Consider the following 22,332-nt stretch of genomic DNA (forward strand, 5'->3'; position numbering starts at 1 on the left):
TTTGACACTTCTGCTCTAGACTGTACTTGAGCATGTTAACATGTTTCCTTAGTTCAGTAGCATTTGGATAGCTGGTCCTTGAACTGCAAGTAGTAGATAATAATGAAAAGTAAAATGATATGGATGCAATAAAATAATGTACAAGTAATCCTGAACTGTTGCTGTTGAAGTATATAAAGCAACATAGCTAGAGCAATAGCTTTTAGAATCAGAATGACATACAGTACAACCAGATTGTGAAATTGAAAGATAAAACTGCTATTTGTTTAGTGGTCTGAAAGATGTCTGATAGTGGCTTTTACAGATTACAGTCTGTGTGTTACAGGATGGATTTCATTTACAACATATTTATAATTAAGGTTTACAAGTATCATATTGTTGAAGACTTTCAAAGCTGAAGTTCATTAGTTGTAGATTTTCCGGGCTGTACAGCCGTGGTCTTAGCATTCTGAGACCTGACTTTTCACTAGCAACTGTGACCGGCATCCTCAAAGGTATAACCCTGAAAACTTGAGTTCTCTCTGGTAAACTGGAGTTCTCTCTAAGCAGAGCCGGGGCATCCATAAGGCAACATTCGGCAGTTGCCTCGGGTGCCAGCTCTTCGCGGGGGGAGGCACATAAGGGCCGGAAGAACTCTACCAGCCCCTGCGCGCCCAGAAACAATGTGGTGCCTTTCAGTTATGGGCGCTACAGCGCCGGCAGCTTGCCTCCCCCCCCCCACAAGTCAACCACCAGGCTGGGTGGGAAAGGGGTTGGGCACCTCAGCCCCCCACACAGAGAGGGAGGGAGGTCCAGTTGCTGCCGCCGCCTCCCCCTTGGGAGCATCCACTTGCTGGTGCACCCCTTTCAGCTGCTGCTGCTGCTCCGGTTCAGCCTTCCCTGCTGAGCGCGACTTGTTGGGCCTCTCTTCCCTTGCAGGGTCTCTGTCACCCTCCCTCCCTTCTTCCCGGCCCCATAGCGATGACCCGGCCCCCCTCATTGCAAGAGGAAGAGGAGCAGGAGGAGGGTCTGGTGCAGAGGTCTTCACCTACTCACTGGATGAGGACTTTGTCCGCGCAGGGGTGGAGTGTCCGCTCTTTGACCGAGTGCTGCACCCGGGCTGGGGGGATTGACTGGTGCAGGGGCTGGGGGGGCTGCAGATGCGGCACCTGCCCGGGATGTTGGGGCGGGTGGTGCAGCCAAATTTGCTGCTGGGCTCGGAGCAGCAGTGGCTGCAGGAGGTGCACAATGTCCGGCAGAGCTTTGACCCGGGGCAGCCAGAACTGAAAGGCACTGCGTTGTTTCTGGGCGCGCAGGGCTGGGAGAAATCAGGATTTTGCCGTGGGCAGCAGAACCCCATGCACTGGCCCTGTCTTTAAGAGAACTCCAGTTTTCTAGGTTATACTTCAGAGGATGCCAGTCACAGTTGCTGATGAGACGTCAGTTCTCACAATGCCAAGACCACAGCCATACAGCCTGCAAAGTCTACAACTGATTTACAAGTATTGCTAGTGTATCCCACACAGTTTTCTTTTTATGACTTGTTGTGCTTGCTTATTCTATTTCAAAAGTGCTGCATTTTTTGTTTTTATTGTTATATTAATCCATTTAAGTTTTCCTACCACTTGACCATAACGCAGTGATTTCAGATTTCTTAAGTGTGCATAACTGTGTTCGGGACTGGGACTGTTTATAGAGGGTGTGATGGATGGGCAAAGGCCCTGCCTCTTTCTATACACAACCTGTCCCCTTTATGCCTGGTTGGTGTGTAAAGAGCAGATAGTGGCCCTTCAGGGTCGATGGAATTATGGAGGAACTACAGGGGTGTAGCCAGAAAATTTTGAGTGGCAGGGCATTTAAAAGTCCTTTGGGGTAGGGGAGCTAGGGGAAGAGAGGGAAAAAATAAGAGACTTGAAAACTGTTGACAGAACAGCTCCCCTACCCGCAGCCAGTTGTTACCCTACTGGCTTCCTTATCTACCTGAATTTGGGAGGGAGGAGAGAATCTCAGACTCCCTTTTGTATTTTTCTATTTTATTTTGTTTTGCTTTGCATTAAAAAAACTATATCTTGTCTAGAAAAAAAGAAAATGAGACTGAAGCTTCCCTAACTGTGCCCAGGGTCATTTTGGAAACTCTGTGCTAATCTTGCATTTGATTTTTAATTTTTTTTTTAATTTGGGGGGGGGGGGTTGAATTTTTCTGTGGGGGGATGGTACTCTTCTGTGGGGAGCATTGCCCCCAATCTCCCCCTCTTGTTGCTAAGGGCCTGAGTTTACAGCAAAAATCTGTTAGACCTCTGGATTTGGTCAGACAGGGATAAACTACCAGAGGTACTGGGGCAGAAATCTCAGGGACTCAGAACCAATATTCTGAGGAAGCATGCCAATGAAGCATGGTTGCTGGGAGAGGCTCACATTTGATATGTAGTCTTTCTGTGTTTATGGAGAAATTAAAGTAGGTGTATGTGAAAAGGCAAACAGGAGATGGGGGAGTGTGTATCTCCTGAATAATGAACCAGGAGAACAAATCATTTAAAATGTTACAATAAAAGGCCATAAGCTTGGCTAATATTTGCTTTCTGCTTTCTGCTTCCTAAACACATACATTTTAACTGTATTCTTTTTCTACTGGCTGTTCCCAACCTAAGATGTGTGGTGGAATTGTAAATATTTTCAAAATTCTTCGCAAAGCAATCTGTTAACCCTTTCCATGGGAGAAAATAAAAAATATTTGTAAATTGCTGGCCTCTTGACCTATGTCTGATGGGAAAACAACATATTTTCCAAAACCATGAGACAGTATAGGAGAGGATAAACTAGAATCCTTAAATGAACTTTTGGGGGGTATTTTTATATTTGTGTGTGTCCGCACATGCACACACTTGGAAGCCATGGCAACCTCTGGTGACTGACCTCTACTGGAGGCATGGAGGATATTCTGAGAAGCTGCTAAATAAAGCCCTTCCCTGCCTTCCCAACTTCTGGTATATCAAGAAGGTCTCCCATCCAAGTACTTTTCAGAGTTAACCCTGCTTAGCTTGTGAGATTGGGCTTGCCTGCACTAGGGCTTAAATGAACTTTTGAAGGTTTCTTCACGTAAAACAGTATACCTTCCAGGAGAAACTACTTGTTTTAGTCTGTCAGAAGAGGAGATAGTGACAACAGTAAAATTCTGCATCATACTATGCTATTTACACACAATTCTGAATTCCTATTTTGTCATAGTTACACAGGAGTCCAGTAGCACCTAAAAGTCTAACAGTGACAGTTATTTCAGGAAGTAAGCTCTGAATCATGAACGGTTGTGCTGAAATAAATGTGATTGGTGTTTAAAGTACTACTGGACTTGTATGTATTTTTTTAATATAAAAGAGATTCTTGAAATACCAGATTGGTGTTCTATACCCATTTTAAAATAAGAAACTATATCATTTTTGGGAAGGGTCATAGGAGTTAGCATTGGTAGATATTATAATGCCATAATAACTTTCTTCAGTACATCACTCTGAAGTTACTACTTAAATGCCAGTCAGAAGGAATCTTTTCCCCTGAAAATGTCTTGTATACCTTCAGTGCAAACTCAACCCAGTTTGCTCCCCACCGGTCTGCTCTCACCTTTACCACAACTAAATCCCTTTCCTGTTGGCAGTCCTTCAGCATACAAAGAACTGAACTTTCCCCTAATGGTGTAACTAGGTGAGGTTTTTGGTATAATGAAGGAGGAAATGGCGCCTGCTCAGATTAAAAATAGATGTGTAATTGTTAATATAATGACTATTAATGTTCCATTATTATATGCTTTAATTTTAGGAACTTGAACAGTACAAAAGGAATGCTGCAAAGACATGGAAAGAAATGGAGTTTGATTCTTGACTATGAGAAATACTTGGCTTTCAACCAGATTTCAACTTTAATGTTGTATTTTGTACCTTTACATTGGATTTGAGAACATTTGATAAAATATGTAAGAAACATATAGCAAGTAGTTCATCATAATTGTGGTTATCAGTTCATGATAGATACCAGTGGGTTATGCCTGAATATCTCATTTCACTCATTCTTACTAAGAAGAAACTCAGATGTACCTGATAAGAAACAGCAGTATATGTATGTTGTATTAGTTAATACTGGATAAGCTGGGAGCGTGTGAGGAATCAGAATGGAGGAACAATTTGATCATATTTTCTACATAGCTGATACTTGTGTAATAAAAGTAGCAAAACTGGGCCACCCACAAAGCAGGGATCACTAAACATATGACTTTGTCAATTAATCAAAAGAGGTAAAGGTCCCTCAAAACAGTTTTATGAGGTCTAAGAATGTTCCAGAAGGAAAATAATGTCAAGACAGTTGAGCATTGATTTTAAAAGGTAGGTAGGAACCTCTTTCCAGCCTAAAGAGTGTGTAGAGTTGATAGAATCCTGCAGGGAAAGATGATATTGTGTGGGTCTTCCAACCCCCCCACCCCCCCATTCTTCACAGACTTCTAAATTGGTATGAATGTGTTAAATGTGAGTGCAAAGTGCAATGTTGAAATTAACATTGAATGTGGTAACTTTAAGATTTTTAATTTATTCCATAGCATTTATAGTTTCTTATTTTTGTCGTAATACTTAATATTTGTTCCTAAGACAACCTAAAAAGAATAACTGAAAATGCAAGCCAGGTTGTGATATCACAGAAAGAGAAAAATAACCATCAAGTTGCCTCTTCTTGGATCATCTATTTAATTTCTCTAAGGTGAATTAAAAGAACTGGGTTTTTTTCCTTAGTTTGTTTTTGAAGTGTTAATGGAAGACTAAATGGAAAGTCTTTAGTCATTCAACAACAGAAAAAGGCTTTGATTTCACAGTTCAAGCTGCACTTTCAGCTTCAAAAAAAGTATAAAAATAGCACTTTTACAAACCATTTAGTGGCACTTTTATTACCTAAGAATAATTATATCTCTTATTTTAAAACTTATAATTGCTAAAACTACGAGTGCTGGGATAAAGGCATATAATAGTAAAAAGTCAATTGTGAACCGGGATACTGCTCCAGGATAGCTTCTTTCAACGAACTGAATCCCGTGAGAGAATGGACAAGATGCTCCAATTCCAGTAGAAACATTAAAAAGACCTGGCAAAAGAGTATGTTTACATTATGATGCTGTGTTGTTAGTTCTGACTTGTTTTAAGAATATGCTGTACAATGTTAGACCTACATGACGAGTTAACAGCTTGGAAACTTTGAGAGGGGCACAGATTCCCAAGGATAAGTCAGCAGCCAAAGAAAACTTCATTTTGGATTAGTAAACTCATATTCTCCTACTTGGTCCACATTTTGGTCATTTTATTTATTTATTTGAAAGATTTATATCCCACTCTCTCCAAAGTTTGCCCAATGTAGCTGAACAATAAAAATCCAATTTATCATACTATCATAAGAAAATAATTCAGTGGACAAAAATAAAGTAAAACTGCAACTATAAAGCCAATACTATTTTGAAGTAGCAAACAATAAAAACGGCAATATCAGAGCAAAAAATCAAGTAGCATAAATATGACAGAGCAAAGAGATAAAATTCTATTAAAAGCATGGGTGAACAAAAATGTTTTAGCCTTGTGTCAGAAGGCTAAAACAAGGGAGCTTCACTCTGCAGGAAGAGCCAGCGAAGCAGACTGACTGATTTGGTTAAAGCATCTGGTGAGTGCAGGTACTTTGGGAGCTGAAGTGGGGGAGGGGTTCTGCTGACCTGTAGGAATGCTTCTTTGCCTCCTCCACCACATGTGCTTGTATACATTTAAGTAAAGCAAATACTACAAAAATGGGACAAATATTCAACGCTCTGTCTTCCAAAGGGACCCCGCTTAGATGAATGCTGGTCCTGGAACATCTCATCACTTGGAGAAGTGGGTTTTGCATAACAACATGTACATTAGGGAATATTTTTTAGCACTTACCACCGCATGTGAATTTTAATTCAGAAAATTCATTCACAATGAGAATTTCACTGCCATACTTTTGGAAAGTAAAATAACTTAGCATCTTAAAAGCAGTTGGCATGTCTTCCAAGCTCCTGACAAAACAAATGAGATGAAAGTCAGTGAACATTTGCCACAGCTGATCTCTCTCTGCTGCTTAATTTTAAACACCCCGATTTCTGTAAGTCTGCTCAATTCCATCTAATGTTTTAAGTATTAACTGTTTTTCTGGGTTCAATAATGAATTGCCTGGAAATTGAAATCTTTACATGGATGTGTGCTGTCTGTGGTACACTTGTATCCCACTTCAGTAAAGCTGCTAATGACTGGACTACTTAAATATATGTATTAATGCATAACAGTTTACAGGGAAGCAGGTTTATCGTTTGCATGTTCATAGATAATGTGGAGGAAGGGCACGAGAGTCTTGTTTCTTTCTTTATTTAAATCACCAGAGAACATGAGGGATGAGAGCTGACTCTCAGCCTGCCTCCTTACCTTCCTGCACTCATCTCTTCAGATACTTTTCTCCCTACCCGGGTCTAATGTTGCATATGAGTCAGGCTAGGAAGATTGGGCAAGAGAAGTTCAAGGCAGACTTCTCATCCCTCTGTCTGCCTTAGCCTTTGGAATAAGGGTTGTTTTCTTTGAAGAAGCAGAACATTAAGGAATATATGTGCTAATCTTTAATTACATTTTTTGGGCTTGAAAGCCATGTTTGTTGATAAAAACGTATCTCTTTAGACGTTTTGCCAATCTTTGCTGTCAGCGTCAATAGTAAGTCTGTTGATAAAACTAACGAGAATCTTGAGAAGGAAAGTCTGTTTCTATCTGTGCTACGTAGATGTCATTATGCTGGCAACACTAGAATTTCCTGTTCTCTGCAAAGCAAGTGAAGGATAATGTAATTGTATTTGTTTGTTATGTAGTAAAGGTTTCCACACTTTACTGATAGACTATCCTTTCTCCCAATTATAAATTTATAGATAAATTATCAGCAAACATGACCTTCAAGCCAAAATATTAAATTAAAGATTGTTATGACACTAACTGAAAGCTTCAAGTCAAAGAGTATATTTGCTGTTTGGCACTACCTTTAATCAAAGCCCTTTGAACTCTGGAATAGGGATGGGTACAGTGGCTCACAAACTAAAGTTCATCATGAATTTTGGCCAGTTCTTCATTCACAAAGCAATGTCCATGAAAGAATGAATAGCATGACCATTCCACAAACTTTGGTGCTGTTTGTCGTGGCTTGTTCACAGAACTTCAAAGTAACAGGTGGGCAAACTTCTTCAGCCTTGGAAACACCTATTGGAGCCCTCCAAAGCTCAACAGGTACTGCTGGCTGCCAATAACAGAGTCGTCATTTTGCTCTATGGGATCAGAATGCTATATATACCCTCCATACACCTCTCTGCTATTGGCAGTTATGCAGAGAGGCATTGACGTTATTCTTTCTGACTGTCAACTTTCTCCTGCTGGGATTTGGGTGTTAGGTGGACTCAGGGTTCTGAGCCACCCTGTCTCTCTGCTCATGCCAAGCAGAGGAGTTTAGCTACTGGGTGCTTTGGATGAAGACCCATACCCTCCTGATGGTAAACTACTCTCCCAGTTGAGGTTTGGGTGTTAATGGACTCAAGGCTCTGAGCTATGCTGTCTCTCTGCTTATACCAAGCAGAGGGGCTCAGTTACTGGGTGCCTTGGCTGAGGACCAATACCCTCCTGATTGTGGATACCTTTGTGTCACGAGGGTGAAAGTGGGTGCAAAGGTTGCTCATTACGGAGGAAAGCAATCCTTTGCCCCCCCCTCCCCATACCAAGGCCGCCATCCCAGGCACCAAACACATCTTGCCAGCCCACTTTATTCTGGCCCTAGCAGGGAATCACCAGGGGTCTAGGAGCTTCCTTTCTCTGATCTGTTCTTGGGGCTCTCCTCACAGAACAAAGAGTTGTTACCACTGCCCAGACAAAGGAAGTTGGAAACAAACTCAGTCCAAAATATATCGAGAATGCTACAAGGGCCAAACTACAGCAAATAGAATTTTATCAAAAGAAATATTTATTACAATGTGCACACAAAAATATAATTAAAAACATAGGGTCTGGATATCAGGCTGCATTAAGAATAATCGAGAACAAGTTTTACATAAATTGTAATAATTTCCCATACAAGGTTGATGAAAATGTCAAATGACCAACACAAGACCATTCAGGTTTCAGCCACAAAAGCCTTCCTCAGTGGTCATTAATACACTGTGTTTAGAAACACATCCAGAAAATAATCCTGACCAGGTGGTGTTATCTGGAAATACAACAGGGAAGACAAAAGCCAAATTGTTATAAGCATCATAAATTCTATTTTGGGGGGGGGGGGAACTGGAAAATTCTGCAAAAAATATTTGCACCTCATATACTGTGTGGCTTGATGTAAGCTTATAAGGCAGACCTTGGATCCTTTCATATGGTAACTGTACTCACACATACATCTTCATTGATATAATAATCTATAAATCAAAAATTATAAATTAGCTAAATTTTATAAATGTACAAATGAACATTTAAGTCTCAGAAAAGCAAATGCCACTAACCTGGTACATAGTTTCAAATAGTCCCAGATGTGTACGTTATCAACCAGAAAATGAAATCAAATGGTGCATTTGTCACTATAGGATTAGCTGTATGATGGAAAGAAAGGACGATGCAATACCTCCCATGTGGCATGTAATCCTGCTCCCAAAAGAGAGAGGGGAAGAAAAACAGAGCTGATATATGTTATGTATTAATGACCACTGTTGTGGCCAAAACTTGTATGGTCTTGTGTCAGTCATTTGACATTTTTATCAACTTTGTATGGGAAATTATTACAGCTTAGGTAAAGCTTGTTCTCGATTATTTTTAATGTACCTGATATTTAGATACTATGTTTTAAATTATATTTTTGTGTAATATTTTAATTATATTTTGTGTAATAAATAGTAATAAGTAAAAAGTAATAAATATTTCTTTTGATAAAATTTTGTTTGTTGTAGCTCAACCCTTGTAGTATTCTCAGCACTGCTCAGATACCAGCTGTTTCTAATGCATTTTGGAGAGAAGGACTCTGACAGCAGTGATTCAGAGGGCAGCGATGTATCCTCCCCTTCCACATCACAACTTCCTGCAGCTGTTTCCACCTCAAGTATACCCCTCTGTGGCTGTTTCCAGCCCACACTTTGGAAACATTTCTGCACCTTCCCCAACGACCCCTGTGTGGCAGAGTGCCAGGTGTGTCACACCCATGTCCTGAGGGGTGCAAACCCCCCACACTTGTTCTCCGTCATCCACAGGTGCCTGCAAAGGGTACACCCCTTTATATTCCCACCGGAGGAAAGAGTGGCAGCCAGCAGGAGGAAAAGCCCTTCTCCCTCTCAGCAGGGAAAAGCAGAAGGGGAACAGAAGGTCCCTCCAAGAAAGGCTCAGTGCACTTGGGTTGCCACAGGTGAGATATCAAGGCATGTCACCCTCCAAGATGTCATTCTCCTGGGGATGCCAACAGTGCCATCCAGAGGGGCTATATGGAAGACCCAGGGAAGAAGTCACTCACCTCATTAGCAAGATGATTGCAGTTAATGGCAACCCCTTCTCTCTTGTGGAGGAAGTAGCTTTTTGCTGGCTGCTGCAACATCTGGCTTCCTGGTACTCTGTCCCCTAGCAGAGGACCATGAGCCAAGTGATTCCACTCCCCCACCCCCCATGCACCAATTCACAATGGTGATGGTCAAGGCTGAGCTCTCTAGAGCACAAGGCAGAACCATGCATTCTGGAGCAGCCAGCAGCATGTTGACCTCTCCCTTACCACCCACCGGTGGCAACCAGAGAACCTCTCGGTCCAGACTGTCAGGGCACAGCCAAGGCCCCAGGAGGGGATGGTCCTGCCACCAGGCTCCGAAGTGGTTCTGCTCCATGCTCGGGATGGATGCAGACCACATGGCACAGCCGCTCTGAGCCTGCTGCGGCAGGGAGGGCGGGATATAAATAAAATATTATTATTATTATAAAACATTGCCATTGTGATACAAAGGAGGAGGTTAAATTTATACTCCGCCCTTCACTTGGAGACTCAGAGTGTCTTACAATCCCCTTCCTACAACAGGCACCCTGTGAGGTAGGTGGGGCTGAGAGAGCTCTTCGATAAGTGCTTTTGAGAGAACAGCTCTGAGGTCACCCAGCAGCTGTAGGCAGAGGAGTGGGGAATCAAACCCAGTTCTCCAGATTAGAGTCAGCTGCTCTTAACCACTACACCAAACTCTGAGAGAGTAGTGAGTAGCAACAACATTGTCCATGGCTACATGGTGACAGATGCTGGCAGCTGTGAAGGCTACACACCTCAAGAGCATTGTCTGCCTGGTGCACATGCTTCACATGCTGGTGAAGGATAGTTCTGGAGCAGTGGAACACTTTCAAGGTCACCTGTGATGCTGCCAACCTTGAAATGTGATCCTTGCTAGAGACCTGCCAGCACCTGGCTGCCCACTTCCCATACAGCATCAAGTCTGTCCATCTGCTGCACAAGAGGCAGGGGGAGGGGATGAACATGAATACCGGCTCATCCTGGACTTATCCATTTGTTGGAACTACACCTATGCCATGATCGCATGTTTTGTGGAGCAGAAGAGCATGGTGCAGGATGTCATTTCCTCCATGACTATCCTACACTGGAGAAGAAGAACTCAGCATCATCTCCAATGACTGGCTGACCCTCTTCCAAATGGTGCATGTCCTTGAGCCCTTCCAGTACACCACCAACATGCTCTGTGCCCATACATCTAGCCTGAGGCAAGTTATCCCCCTGATTCAAAGGCTGGACCAGGTGCTGGCCTTCAAAGTGGAGCCAGGACCCAAGGAGACAAGTGTCCTCTCACCGATCAGGACTTTGGCAGAGACGTTGCAGATGGCCATCACCACCAGTTGCATCCTCTCTGAGAGCCAGTTTGGTATAGTGGTTAAGTGTGTGGACTCTTATCTGGGAGAACTGGGTTTTATTCTCCACTCCTCCACTTGCACCTGCTGGAATGGCCTTGGGTTAGCCATAGCTATCATAGGAGTTGTCCTTGAAAGGGCAGCTGCTGTGAGAGTCCTCTCAGCCCCACCCACCTCACAGGGTGTCTGTTGTGGGGGAAGAAGATATAGGAGATTGTAAGCCGCTCTGAGTCTCTGATTCAGAGAGAAGGGCGGGGTATAAATCTGCAGACTTCTTCTTCTGTAAGAAAGGGGAGTATAAGCAGGGCTGAATGTGTGACCCCTGGATAAAAGGCAGCATTGCTCTCCAGAATGCAGAGCGCATGCAATGAAAGCATGAACTCTGCAAAGAAGTACAGAGTTTAGTTTAGTTTAGTTTATTTATATCCCACCCTCCCTGCTGAAGCAGGCTCAGGGGGGCTCACAATACATAATAGAATAACAATAAAAACAGTTAAATTAAACATTAGATTAAAACAATTTGGTGCTAATTTCCATACAGTTTAAGGATAGCATTCAGTGATCTTAAACAGAGGCTACAGGCCAACAGATGTAGCCAGAAGGAACAACAGGGGAAGAGGTGGGGGAAGAGAAGCTGCAGTCTAACACCTCTGACTCAAAGAGCACAACCAGGGAGAGGCCATGCGACTGGCTGTCAGTGGTGAACTGGGAGGTCAACAGTGGTGGGGATACCATGCAGGCAATGGCAGAAGATCTGTTAGAGGTTATGGTGAGGGAGTACTTTACCAAGTCCTCTGAGTTCTCTTCTGCCAATTTTCTGAAGTACTGGTCATGCAATGCTGCCATATGGCCTGACCTATCTTGCATGTCCATGAGTCTCCTCTATTGCCCTCCCACCAGCATCCAGAACAAGCAGGCGTTCTCCCACCAGGGAGACATTCTCAGTTCCAACACTCCCACCTGGACTCAGACAGAGTGAACAAAATGGCCGTCCTCAAGGTTGACCTCCCCCTGCTGGGCTAACCCTTTCTGGACCTCACAGGGTAAGGTCTGGGCCTCCTGTTGTCCCCTACATATCCCTTCCATTCTTCTTCCTCTCTGAGTGATCCAGCATGCAGCCTGAGGGTTGTGCCGTTGGAACTTGGGTAGAAGGATGGCCACCTCTGCCAGGTGGGGGTGGGGGCTCCCTCACCCAACACCTAATTCATGAAACAATATCTACTTCAGAACAACACCTACCTCATTGAACATCTGCCTGTACAAGCAAGCCCCTTTCCATTGCATTTGTACTATGCACAACATGTGATCACTTAACTGTACAATGTGTGGTGCTAATGGTGAATAACCAGTAAGTTCAAGTAGGGGTAGGTCAATCCAAAGGACTGATGCATTTGGGTCTGAGGGGGTCTGGGAGTGTTGTGGATATGCCTCACTGGGTTCTGCTGCTTGCAAGGAGTGCCTGCCATGGTGGTGTGGGGTTACTTTGAGGGACCCCTGTGGAAACTCTGGAGATGTCTGCCTTTTTGTCATTCAGAATCTGCCTTTGGAGACTTGGAAGTGGTCTGACTGGCTCAACGAGGGCTGCTCACAGGGGGTGGGTCTCCTGCTTTAGGGGTCTCTAACCTGCCAGCCCGCAGTGGGCTGGCAGGGGAATCCTCTCCTGACATTGCTGGTGTGATGATGTCACTCGTGACATCGTGACATCATACACACACACACACACACACACATATATATATATATATACACACACACACACACACAATGTGGCTAATAGCCACTGATAAACCTCTGCTCCATATTTTTATCTAACCCCCTCTTGAAGCTGTCTATGCTTGTAGCCACCACCACCTCCTGTGGCAGTGAATTCTACATGTTAATCACCCTTTGGGTGAAGAAGTACTTCCTTTTATCCATTTTAACCCGACTGCTCAGCAATTTTATCAAATGCCCACGAGTTCTTGTATTGTGAGAAAGGGAGAAAAGTACTTCTTTCTCTACTTTCTCCATCCCATGCATTATCTTGTAAACCTCTATCATGTCACCCCACAGTCAATGTTTCTCCAAGCTAAAGAGTCCCAAGCGTTTTAACCTTTCTTCATAGGGAAAGTGTTCCAACCCTTTAATCATTCTAGTTGCCCTTTTCTGGACGTTTTCCAGTGCTATAATATCCTTTTTGAGGTGCGGTGACCAGAATTGCACACAGTATTCCAAATGAGACCGCACCATCGATATATATATATGTGTGTGTGTGTGTGTATAATTTTTTTGGCCACTCTGTGACATAGAGTGTTGGACTGGATGGGCCATTGGCCTAATCCAACATGGCTTCTCTTATGTTCTGTCATTCCAAATCTGCCTTTGGAGAATTGGGAGTGGCCCAGTCAGCTCAACCGGTGTTTCTTTCCCTCTGCAGAGCAGAAGAATTCACTGTCGTTGATGGGTGTGCTCTGATCAGGACCTGCATGTTTCAGCCCTCAGGGGGAGGGCCGTGAGAGTTATGGCCAAGCTTCCCTTGCTTGTCTGGTGTAGCTGGGGTACCTGCCAAGCTGTTGGGGGTTATTTGGTGGACACCCCAGCCACACCAGACAAGCAAGTTGCTATTTGAACCGATGAGGACATAATTATTCTAGTGGATATTCATACAAAACTTATAAGATATTGTAAGACTCTAAAGATTATAATAAGAGACATTGTTGTAAAATTGTTCAGTGATGAAGGGAACCAAAACAAGGCATTATACCTAAGATTCTCGTGTGAATTTTGATGAATTATGAAGTTCACTAGCTGGATTGTTCTTGAGACCCCAACGAAGACTCCATGCTCTTTCCTTGATCTTATTGGATTATTTTAGTAATTTTTTTAACTTTAAGATTTATAATACATTAATTGGCAGTGTTACTATCTTTATTACAACATTTTCTTATTTCTCCAAAAAGCACTTTTCTGGGGGCACATTCTTCGGAAGGCACCAAACTTGGAAGGCAGGTAGAGGAGAGTCAGCCAGAGATCCCATGTGAGTTGGGGCAGGGCATTCTACAGCATCATGGACTGAACTGGTTTGTTTAGCCCCACCAAGGCTTGTGGCTGCTCATGGTTCATGAACTGGGTACACCATGAACCACATACTGAAATGCATTGTCCTGATCCGTGCTCATCTGTACTCTGGAACTGCAGAAATGTTCATACAGCTTGCCTCCCCTCCTCCCTTTTATAAGTTCTCCCTCTAGATTTTTTATTCCTCAGTACAATTACCAAACATACTTTATTTTAGAGCTCTTCCTGTAAGTTACCATGTATTTTAATAATAATAATAAATTTTCTGATCATCTCTGGTATTTCAAGACACCATCTTTAAGCACTTCTAAATACCATGGATTTAAATGACAAAACTTAGTCACACACATAACTATCCTACTGAAATCAGTAGTAATGAAAAAAAATTAACTTGGTTGACTTGTATTCCACCTAAGACACAGGGTTGCCACTGAAAACAGCAGATCCTCATCCACCATAAAATCTAATTCTAGCCTGAGTTGGAAGTCAACCAGTGTTAAAGCATTTCCATTACTATTGATTTCAGTTCTTTTGCTATTGGAGTCCAGCTGCAAGAAAAGTGCCAGAAGTGAATGTTTGCAGAGGGATAAGCTTGGGAAAGATTTCACCCCCTCTCACCTGTGCACTTGTTTACTATCTCTAGGGAAGACTTTTTGATAATGAAGTACTTTTTTAGCAGCATTTTCCAGAACAGCTAATTTTAATCTTAAATTCCATGGTAACACTGAAGTTATTCCCCACACCCCACCCCATCATGAAAACAGGATTTCATGAAAGGGGGAATTATTAGTACTACCTGTTAGAGCCACGATATTAGCTTGAACAAGAAGAAGAAGATAGAGAAAAAAGAGATGAATTCTGTAACTTTCTTCTTTTGACTTCAAAAATAAATAGATGATATTCCCAAGGAACACAGCAGAGAATCCATCTGTGCTCTCATAGCTATCAAAAAAGACTTCCTGTTAGCATATTATTAAAAACCCAATTTGTAGGTAATGCTTTACTGTACCTTACAAGTCCGCTTCCTGCTAGGACTCCTGCTATGGTAAGTAGCATTACTCCTCCATTGACCACATTGGGATTTTGGATTACCCCAAGAAAAACAAGTGTAAGCAGTTCTCCTACTATATGGGGTACTACAACCGCAGCAAAGAAATATCCAAAACTTGAAGCATCTGGGTGTAATCCTACAGTCCTGTACAGATAAAAGTGTGTATTTTTAAAAGAAGCAATATTATTACTATTCCATCTTTTCAGCCACACTTAGGTATTGGGTGGTGAGGGAGGAAGGCTGAGCAAATAAATGAGATCACTATGGAAACAGGTTTTTGTTAGCTGATCATTTACTAGTAACATAGAATCATAGAGTTGGAAGGTACCTCTAGGGTCATCTAGTCTAACTCCGTGCACAATGCAGGAAACTCACAAACACTTCTTCCGAAATTCACAGGATCTTCATTGCTGTCAGATGGCCATCTAGCTTCTGTTTAAAAACCTCCAAAGAAGGAGAGCCCATTACCTCCCGAGGAAGCTTGTTCCACTGAGGAATCGCTCTAACGGTCAGGAAGTTCTTCCTAATGTTGAGTCGGAAACTCTTGATTTAATTTCAGCCCATTGGTTCTGGTCCTACCTTCTGGGGCCACAGAAAACAATTTTACACCATCCTCTAGATGACAGCCCTTCAAGTACTTGAAGATGGTGATCATATCACCTCTCAGCTGACTCCTCTCCAGGCTAAACATCCCCAACTCCTTCAACCTTTCCTCATAGGAATTGGTCTCCAGACTCCTCACCATTTTCGTCACCCTCCTCTGGACCCATTCCAGCTTGTCTATATCCTTCTTAAAATGTGGTGCCCAAAACTGAACACAATACTCCAGGTGAGGTCTTACCAGAGCAGAGTAAAGCAATAACATCACATCATGTGATCTGAACACTATACTTCTGTTGATACAGCCCAAAATTGCATTTGCCTTTTTAGCCACTACATCACACTGTTGACTCATGTTCAGCGTATGATCTACTAAGACCCCTAGATCCTTTTCGCACATACTACTGTTAAGACAAGTCTCTCCCATCCTATAACCATGCATTGGATTTTTCCTACCTAAATGCAGAACTTTACATTTATCCCTGTGAAAATTCATTTTATTGATTTTAGTCCAGTTTTCCAGCCTGTCAAGGTCATCTTGTATCCTGTTTCTGTCTTCTTCTGTTTGCAACCCCTCCCAATTTTCATATCATCTGCAAATTTAATAAGCATTCCCTCTGTTTCTTCATCCAAATCATTGATAAAGATGTTGAACAAAACAGGTCCCAGGACAGATCCTTGAGGTACTCCACTTGTCACTCCTCTCTAGGAGGATGAAGAACCATTCACAAGCACTCTTTGGGTGCGATCTGTCAACCAGTTACAGATCCACCTAACAGTAACAGGATCCAAACCACATTTTACCAACTTGTCAACAAGGTTAATATGTGGAACTTTATCAAAAGCCTTACTGAAATCAAGATAAATGATGTCTGCAGCATTCCCCTGATCCAGCAAGGTAGTCACTTTCTCAAAAAAAGAGATCAGGTTAGTCTGACATGACTTGTTCTTGAGAAAACCATGCTGGCTCTTAGTAGTCACATCCATTCTTTCTAAATGTTCCAGGACCGACTGTTTGATGATTTGTTCTAAAACCTTTCCAGGTATAGACGTCAAGCTGATGGGTCAGTAGTTACCCAGATCATCTTGAAGATGGGGACAACATTTGCCCACCTCCAAGCTTCTGGCACCTCTCCTGTTCTCCAAGAATTTTCATAAATAATAGCCAGAGGCCCAGAAATTACATCCGCAAGCTCTTTTAGAACTCTTGAATGCAATTCATCTGGCCCAGAGGACTTAGTTTCATTTAAATAAACTAGGTGTTTATGTACTATCCCTATGCTGATCCTAGGTTGGAACTTCATACCCTCCTTATATGTTCTGTTTTTTCCATGTTGAGCAACATTTCCCTCAGAAGAGAAGACTGAGGAAAAGTAGGAATTGAGCAGTTCCGCCCTCTCTTCATTACCTGTTACAATTTCACTTTCTTGCCCTCACAATGGGCCTACCATGTCCTTGCTCTTTTTCTTACTCTGAACATAAGTTGTTTTTAGCGTCTTTGGCCAGCCTAAGCTCATACTGAGCTTTAGCTTTCCTTTCTTTTCTCTATGAGCACTGGTGATTTGTTTATATTCATCCTTGGTTATAAGGCCCTCCTTCCAATTCCTAAAAGAGTCTTTTTTTATTTCTCAAGTCTTTAAAGAGCTGTCCATGGAGCCACTTCGGCTTCTTTAGGCTTTTCCCATTTTTTTTCTCATAGGAATCGCCTGTGATTGCGCTTTCAGTATTTCGCTTTTAAGAAACTCCCACCCCTCCTGAACCCCCTTCCTCCTAAGTATTTCTGACCATGGGATTTTACTCAGCATAGTTCTAAGTTTATCGAAGTTTGCCTTTCTGAAGTCCAACCTATAAGTCTGACTACGTATCGCTTTTCCCTTCCCTAAGACTGTAAATTCCAAAATCACATGGTCACTACTGCCCAGGGTGCCCACTATTTCCACTTCAATCAATTCTTCCTTGTTGGTGAGAATCAAATCCAGCAGTGGATCAGAAGAATATCATGCAGAGGGCCAAAGCAGAGGGTTGGGGTTTTTTTTAACGTGGGCATGCAATAAAAAATATGATTCTTTTCAGTCCCAAGTGGTGCATACCCCAAAGGATGGTACTATGTAGTTTACCAAATGTGGAAACCAATCTTTACTACCCAGTAATGAGTTTAGGCCAAGGGCCACATTTTTTATCATGGGAACAAGTGACAGAATGAAATCCACAGTGTCATTATTCTTGTCGTTTAAATCTCCACGAAAGCAAAGTGTTATTTGACAACAGCACAAGTCTTATTCTTGACAAGTAGCAATTTATATGCAAGAAGATTTGCTTATTTGCCAAGCACTTACCAGTATATAAAGATGCTAAAAAGTGCTATGCTGATGACACTGAAGGGCAAGAAATGAAGTATGTAGGCGAGCAACATCTGCCATCTCTGGTATAAACCGTCTTTGCTTTCCTGGTCTCCCACAGCCCGTAATGCAGGAACTGGAATGTATACAAAGGGAAGTTAGCCATTATTAGATAAAGCACATATATCTCTTTAGTAGCGTTGTTTTTTGGGTGGAAGTCCTTTTTTATACTTGTTAGCAATAAGAATGTAGAAACTTACACAGGGCCAGACCATTAATGATTCCTGTATATGGTGGAGCACTCATACATTGGTAAAAGAGCCCTACACGATCTTGCACTGCTCCTTTAAGAAGGTCATCATTCAGCCTCAGGAGGAAGAATGCCATGAAAAGGGCAAACAATAAGTTTTGGGAAAGCCGCATGATTATCCCAGCCTTGTTTCTGGAGAAATTCCTTGTTGTCCTCCTGAAAATGAAGAAGCATTACTGCACTGCTTCCAACCCAGACCAAGATATGCTTGCTTTGAAATTGGCCTTACATTAGGGTTGCAAGCACTGCCTTGGAAAATGCCAGGAGACACTTGGAATGCCAAGTATGACACTTGGGAAGGGGAGAGTTTGGGGAAGATACGAAATGATTTCCAGGTAATGTTCTAGGAATTTTCTGTAAGCTCTGTCCCAAATGCGATAGAGACATGGGAAAATGCTAAAGTGAAGGCTTTTCCCCAGCCACCATTTCTTCTCCTGTGTCTCAATTTCTCAGTGGTGGGATACTGGGGTTGAGGGCAGAGGTTTCATTGCTGTCGGCTTGCATTCATGGCCACTGACTTGTTTGGTGAGCACTTACCTCAAAAGAATCCATAGTTTGCAGAAAGATTTGGGCGAGTCCTTGTATTTAAAAGGTATAGGTGGCAGGTCTTTCACTTTGCACTTCGTTTCTTCAATAGCCTCTAAAGTTTTACAAAAGATTTCTGAACTTTTATAGGCTGTGGATATAGTTTGGACTCGGCTGTATGTTTCCAGTTCGCGCACTTTACTTTGAGTGTCAACTGATGTTAGATCCACTGAAAAAAATGCAATACCATTGCAATAATCCCTAATTTATATGAATGCATTTTTACTCTTCATCTTAAATTATACATGTGTGTGCACGCACACGCACAGACATTTATCTGCTCAAGAGACGATGCTTTAAAAAACCCCCACAAAACTTTGGTTATAAAGACATCAATTTGATTAACTGACTAAGACAGTTAATCACACAGAGGAGATGAAGAAATGTGAACTGAGTGACCTTGCTTTATTTCACCTCAGTATTACACAACACAGGTTTCATAGGGCAGACACGTAGAAACAAGGGGCCATGTCTACTATATCTCCTCCATTTATGAGCTTTCTTCCCCTGTAACGCAGAGCTAGCATAATCAAATACTGAAACTACAAAGTTTTTGTAATTTACCTGCCCGTCAGAAAATTATCAAGCCTGGAGCCATTTTTTCCACATTAAGAACATAAGAAGAGCCCTGCTGGATCAGACCAGCGGTCCATCTAGTGCAGCATCCTGTCTCACGCAGTGGCCTGGCCAACCAGTTCCCCTGAAGATCCAACAAGAGGGCATAGAAGCTGAAATCTTCCCCTGGTGTTGCCTCCTGGCACTGGGATTCTGAACATATGCCTCTGAACATAGAGGTTCAGTTTCTTAAACCAGATTCCCTTTAGTTACCATGGCTAGTAGCAACTGATAGACCTATACTCCATGAATCTATCTAATCCCCTTTTAAAGCTGTCTATGCCTTTGGCCATCACTACATCCTGTGACAGTGAATTCCAATTCCACATTTTATTTACTTACTATACAAAATAGTAATTCCTTTTATCTGTTTTGCATGTATTGTTTATCAGCTTCATTGAATGCCCTTGAGTTCTAAGTATTTTGGGAGGGGAAGAAAACAATTCTTTGTCTACTATTTCTACCCAGTGCATAATTTTATAAACCTCTATCATGTTCTCCCTTAGTTGTCTCTTTTCTCATAGGGAAGGTGCTCCAACAACCTAATCATCATGGTTGCCCTCTTCTGTACTTTTTCTAGCTCTGCAATGTCCTTTATGAGATACGGTGACCAGAAATGCACACAGTATTCCAAATGAGGCTGCACCACAGATCTGTACAAGGACCTTTTTATTTTCAGTCCTTTTCCTAATAATCCCCAACATAGGGTTTGCCTCTTTCACGACTGTAACACACAACCTCAAGATCTTTCCCCTCTCTTTCTCACCAAGCTCAGACCCCATTAGCCTATACCTGAAGCTGAGATTTTTTAATTCCAATGTGTGTCACCTTGTATTTACAAACACTGAACTTCATTTGCCACATTGTTGCCAATTCACCCAGTTTGTGGAGAGATCCTCCTGGAGCTCCAGTCATACTTTGTTTTCACAAGCCTGACTATTCAGTGTCATCTGCAAACTTGGCCACTACACTACTCACCCCTAAATTATTTATTAAATAGCATCAGCCCCAATTTGGGTTGCCAGGTCTGACTCAAGAAATATCTGAGGGCTTTGGGGGTGGAGCCAGGAGCAAGGATGTGACAAGCATGATTGAACTCTGAAGGGAGTTCCGATAATCACATTTTAAAGGGACCACACTCCTTTTAAATTTCTTCCCTCCATTTGAAAATAATGAAGGATAGAGGCACCTTCTTTTGGGGCTCATAGAATTGAACCTCCTGACCCAATCTTTTTGAAACTTGGGGAGGAGAAGCACCATATGCTATGCTGAAAATCTGGTGCCTGTATCTCAAAAAACAGCCCCCCAGAGCCTCAGATACCCACGGATTAATTCTCCATTATACCCTATGGGAATTGGTCTCAATAGGTAATAATAGAATGCTCAGCAGACATTTCCTTCCCCCTCACTTTCTGATGGCCCTGAACTGGCCTCCAAACCAGGGGATCCCCTGCTGCCAACTGGGGATTGGCAACCCTAGCCCCAATACCAATCCTTGGCTTGTGGGATCACTGCTTACTTCCCTCCATTGCACAAACTTTCCCTTTATTTCTGCTCTTTGCTTCCTATCATTTAACCAGTTTTTATTTCGTAAGAGAAGCTGTCCTTTTATCCCATGACTACTAATTTTCCTCAAGAGTTTTTGGTGAAGCACCTTGCCAAAAGCTTTTTGAAAGTCCAGGTATATAATGTCTACTAGATCACTGCTATCTACATGCTTGTTCATATTCTCAAAGAACTCTAAACATTTGGTGAGGGAGGACTTCCCTTTGCAGAAGCCACGCTGATTTTCCCTGAACAGACTTTGTTCCTGTGTTCTTCTATGTGCCTAATAATTCTATCTTTGATTATAGTTTCTATTAATTCACCTGGGACAGACATTAAACTAACTGGCCTATAATTTCCTGTTTTAAAAATGTTTAAAAACCATTTGTTACTCTCCAGTGTAATATTTACTACTCTCCAGTCTTCTGGTGCAGCGGCTGAATTTAGTGACCCAAATATGGGTTAGTAGATTAACAATCCCACTTTTGAATTCCTGAGAACTGTTGGGTATATGCCACCAGGACTTAGAGATCTATTAGTTTTTAATTTCTCAATTAGGTATAGAACTTCAACTCTCATCACCTAAATTTGACTCAGTTCTTTCTGTCACTTCTGTTGAGGAGTTAATCCCCCAGTGTTTTCAAATTTATTGGATTCTATGCTCTCTGATGCACAGCATAACACTTCCTTCAACACATCCCTCCCTGTCCTGCCTATAGAGCTTATATCCAGAAAAGGCTATATGCCATAGATTTCCCTCATTCTTCAATGTTTCTTAGATACTTACTATATCTAAAGTTATCCATATAAATACATTTAGTCATTTAGCCATGTATATGGATGATTTGTGGATCAGGCTATACATTATCATACATGTAATTCTGAACTGGAACCTTGGAGTGCAGATCATTAAATCCACAAACTGGGGTTAGGTACTGAGACAAAAGATGTTTAGCAAAAAAGATCTGAATATATATACATCTTACTATGGAGGAGAAAATGACCATCATTTGGAGGGCATGCTCCCTCTCATGAGAAGCATGAAATGGATGGAGCAGATCCACTCGAGCTGTGTGCTGCCCCTTCTGAGGGCTGCCTTCCTTGGTCCCATTTCCTGTTCCTGCTACTGCAAAGGCATAGGGGGGAGGAGCAGGAACTCTCATCACCATTCCTGCATGGCCTAGGCAGGGGCAGAGGTGGAGTAGGAGGCAAGGAGAGTGGGAGCTGCCCCCCACTGCATAAGCTAGTCAGATGGAGGAGGTGGTGCTGTAGGTGGGAGGAGAAGGAAGAGGGGCTGCCTCCTGAGCCAGGCAGGCAAAGGCAGCT

At 42.4% G+C, this 22,332-nt stretch overlaps 2 protein-coding genes across 2 annotated transcripts in view; one reads left to right on the top strand and one right to left on the bottom strand.

Annotated features, from left to right (window-relative positions):
- DYNC2LI1 (dynein cytoplasmic 2 light intermediate chain 1) overlaps positions 1–5,295 on the top strand; it is a 40,681-nt gene extending 35,386 nt beyond the window's left edge. Inside the window, exon 13 of the mRNA XM_060246611.1 lies at positions 3,790–5,295. Coding sequence (XP_060102594.1) covers positions 3,790–3,852 — 63 coding nt within the window. The 3' untranslated portion in view covers positions 3,853–5,295. The remainder of the gene's footprint in view (positions 1–3,789) is intronic.
- Positions 4,752–22,332, bottom strand: part of ABCG5 (ATP binding cassette subfamily G member 5) — a 37,872-nt gene continuing 20,291 nt past the window's right edge. The window contains exons 8-13 of the mRNA XM_060246741.1: positions 18,799–19,015; positions 18,212–18,417; positions 17,949–18,087; positions 14,971–15,156; positions 5,922–6,037; positions 4,752–5,097 (exon numbers count right to left, since the gene is read on the bottom strand). Coding sequence (XP_060102724.1) covers positions 4,904–5,097; positions 5,922–6,037; positions 14,971–15,156; positions 17,949–18,087; positions 18,212–18,417; positions 18,799–19,015 — 1,058 coding nt within the window. The 3' untranslated portion in view covers positions 4,752–4,903. The remainder of the gene's footprint in view (positions 5,098–5,921; positions 6,038–14,970; positions 15,157–17,948; positions 18,088–18,211; positions 18,418–18,798; positions 19,016–22,332) is intronic.

The sequence above is a fragment of the Heteronotia binoei genome, chromosome 1, assembly GCF_032191835.1.
Source record: "Heteronotia binoei isolate CCM8104 ecotype False Entrance Well chromosome 1, APGP_CSIRO_Hbin_v1, whole genome shotgun sequence".
Taxonomy (NCBI): domain Eukaryota; kingdom Metazoa; phylum Chordata; class Lepidosauria; order Squamata; family Gekkonidae; genus Heteronotia; species Heteronotia binoei.